Below are 1,238 nucleotides of genomic sequence, written 5' to 3' on the forward strand. Positions count from 1 at the left end.
GAGGCGCTGCCCGAGCGCTCGACGGGGCTCAGCCGCCGGCAGAAACTCGGGTCACTAACGGGTTTCGGGAAAAAAGCCTCGTTTGGGTGTTTTAAGGGCCAAATGTGAGGAAAACAGGTTCCCTTCTAGCGCCCGTGTGCACCGGCATGCACTCGGAAGCCTTATACAGCATGGGGCGTGCTGCAGGGAGCGGCAGACTTTGGGAGAACTTCACCCAAGTTACGCTAAGCGTAGGTCTCCAACCAGGCTATTATGCAAAGATCTTCCCCAACAACTGCTGAGTGATAGCGAAATTGTTTTGGATTATGGGATTCTAGCGCTATGACTTCACCGGATTCCTAGGTGTACCCAGGTGAATAAAGTGTGCACGGATTTGTTAGTCGCTTCCGTTAATGACAGTTTTAAAACCTATGGCAGTAAGCCACAACTCACAACGGGAAACAGAAAAAGACCAAAATTAAGCTCATCCTGGAAATGTCACCTTGCATGGAGTTTTTAAGTACAGGACTTAAAGAAACATCAGAAATTTTAACATCTTGCAGCCAATGGGGTTTTTGGTAAGAGTCACTCGTTCTCCAACTCACAGAAATACCAGAAGTAGTAAAGCTCACAAGAAGGGGAACTGGCAGCCCTTCCAAGTGCACTCAGAGACAATTGCTATTTAACTGCCTCTTTTCGAAAACATTCTCCAATATTCAGCCATGCAAGCAGATTTTACGAGGAGAAAGGGACTCTGTTCTACCATTACAATGCTGCTCAGTCGGCACTGTTCATACTAAGATACCCAAGGAGGAAAACCCCTCCTCTTCTTTCCACTCCCTACTCCCCAGAAATACATGAAAAGATTGAAAACAAACAAACAAAATCAAAGTCTCTGTAAAATAAAGCCCTCAGAGGTTAGGAACGGAGAGGGAAGTTTTTACCACCACCCGCTCAGTCCTTGCACCTAGCCCAACAGTCAGAGAAGTAAATTCTGTCATTGCCAAAACAGGTGAACATGAAATGGAAAATCCTGTTGGAAAAGGAAAGTGCAGAGTAAAGACAAGGCCTTTGGGAAAGGGAGCAAGAACCATTGGCCAGCACAGCGACCAGTAATCCAGGAAACAGCTCTGCCACTGATTTATCGTGGCTTCAAGCAAAGTCGCATCAGCCCTACCCTTCAGTACTCCTGACTGTTAAACTGCAACGTTGCTTACCCCTTTCACAGCGGCGTTACCAGCCTTCAGTTGTCACAGCAT

The 1,238-nt window shown here is 46.9% G+C and overlaps 1 protein-coding gene across 1 annotated transcript in view; it reads right to left on the reverse strand.

Annotated features, from left to right (window-relative positions):
- Positions 1 to 148, reverse strand: part of SRM (spermidine synthase) — a 5,972-nt gene extending 5,824 nt beyond the window's left edge. The window contains exon 1 of the mRNA XM_009646507.2: positions 143 to 148. Within this exon, the coding sequence (XP_009644802.1) occupies positions 143 to 148 (6 nt within the window). The remainder of the gene's footprint in view (positions 1 to 142) is intronic.
- Between the last annotated feature and the right edge of the window lie 1,090 nt (positions 149 to 1,238).

The sequence above is a fragment of the Egretta garzetta genome, unplaced genomic scaffold (assembly GCF_000687185.1).
Source record: "Egretta garzetta isolate BGI_Z169 unplaced genomic scaffold, ASM68718v1 scaffold69, whole genome shotgun sequence".
Lineage (NCBI taxonomy): Eukaryota > Metazoa > Chordata > Aves > Pelecaniformes > Ardeidae > Egretta > Egretta garzetta.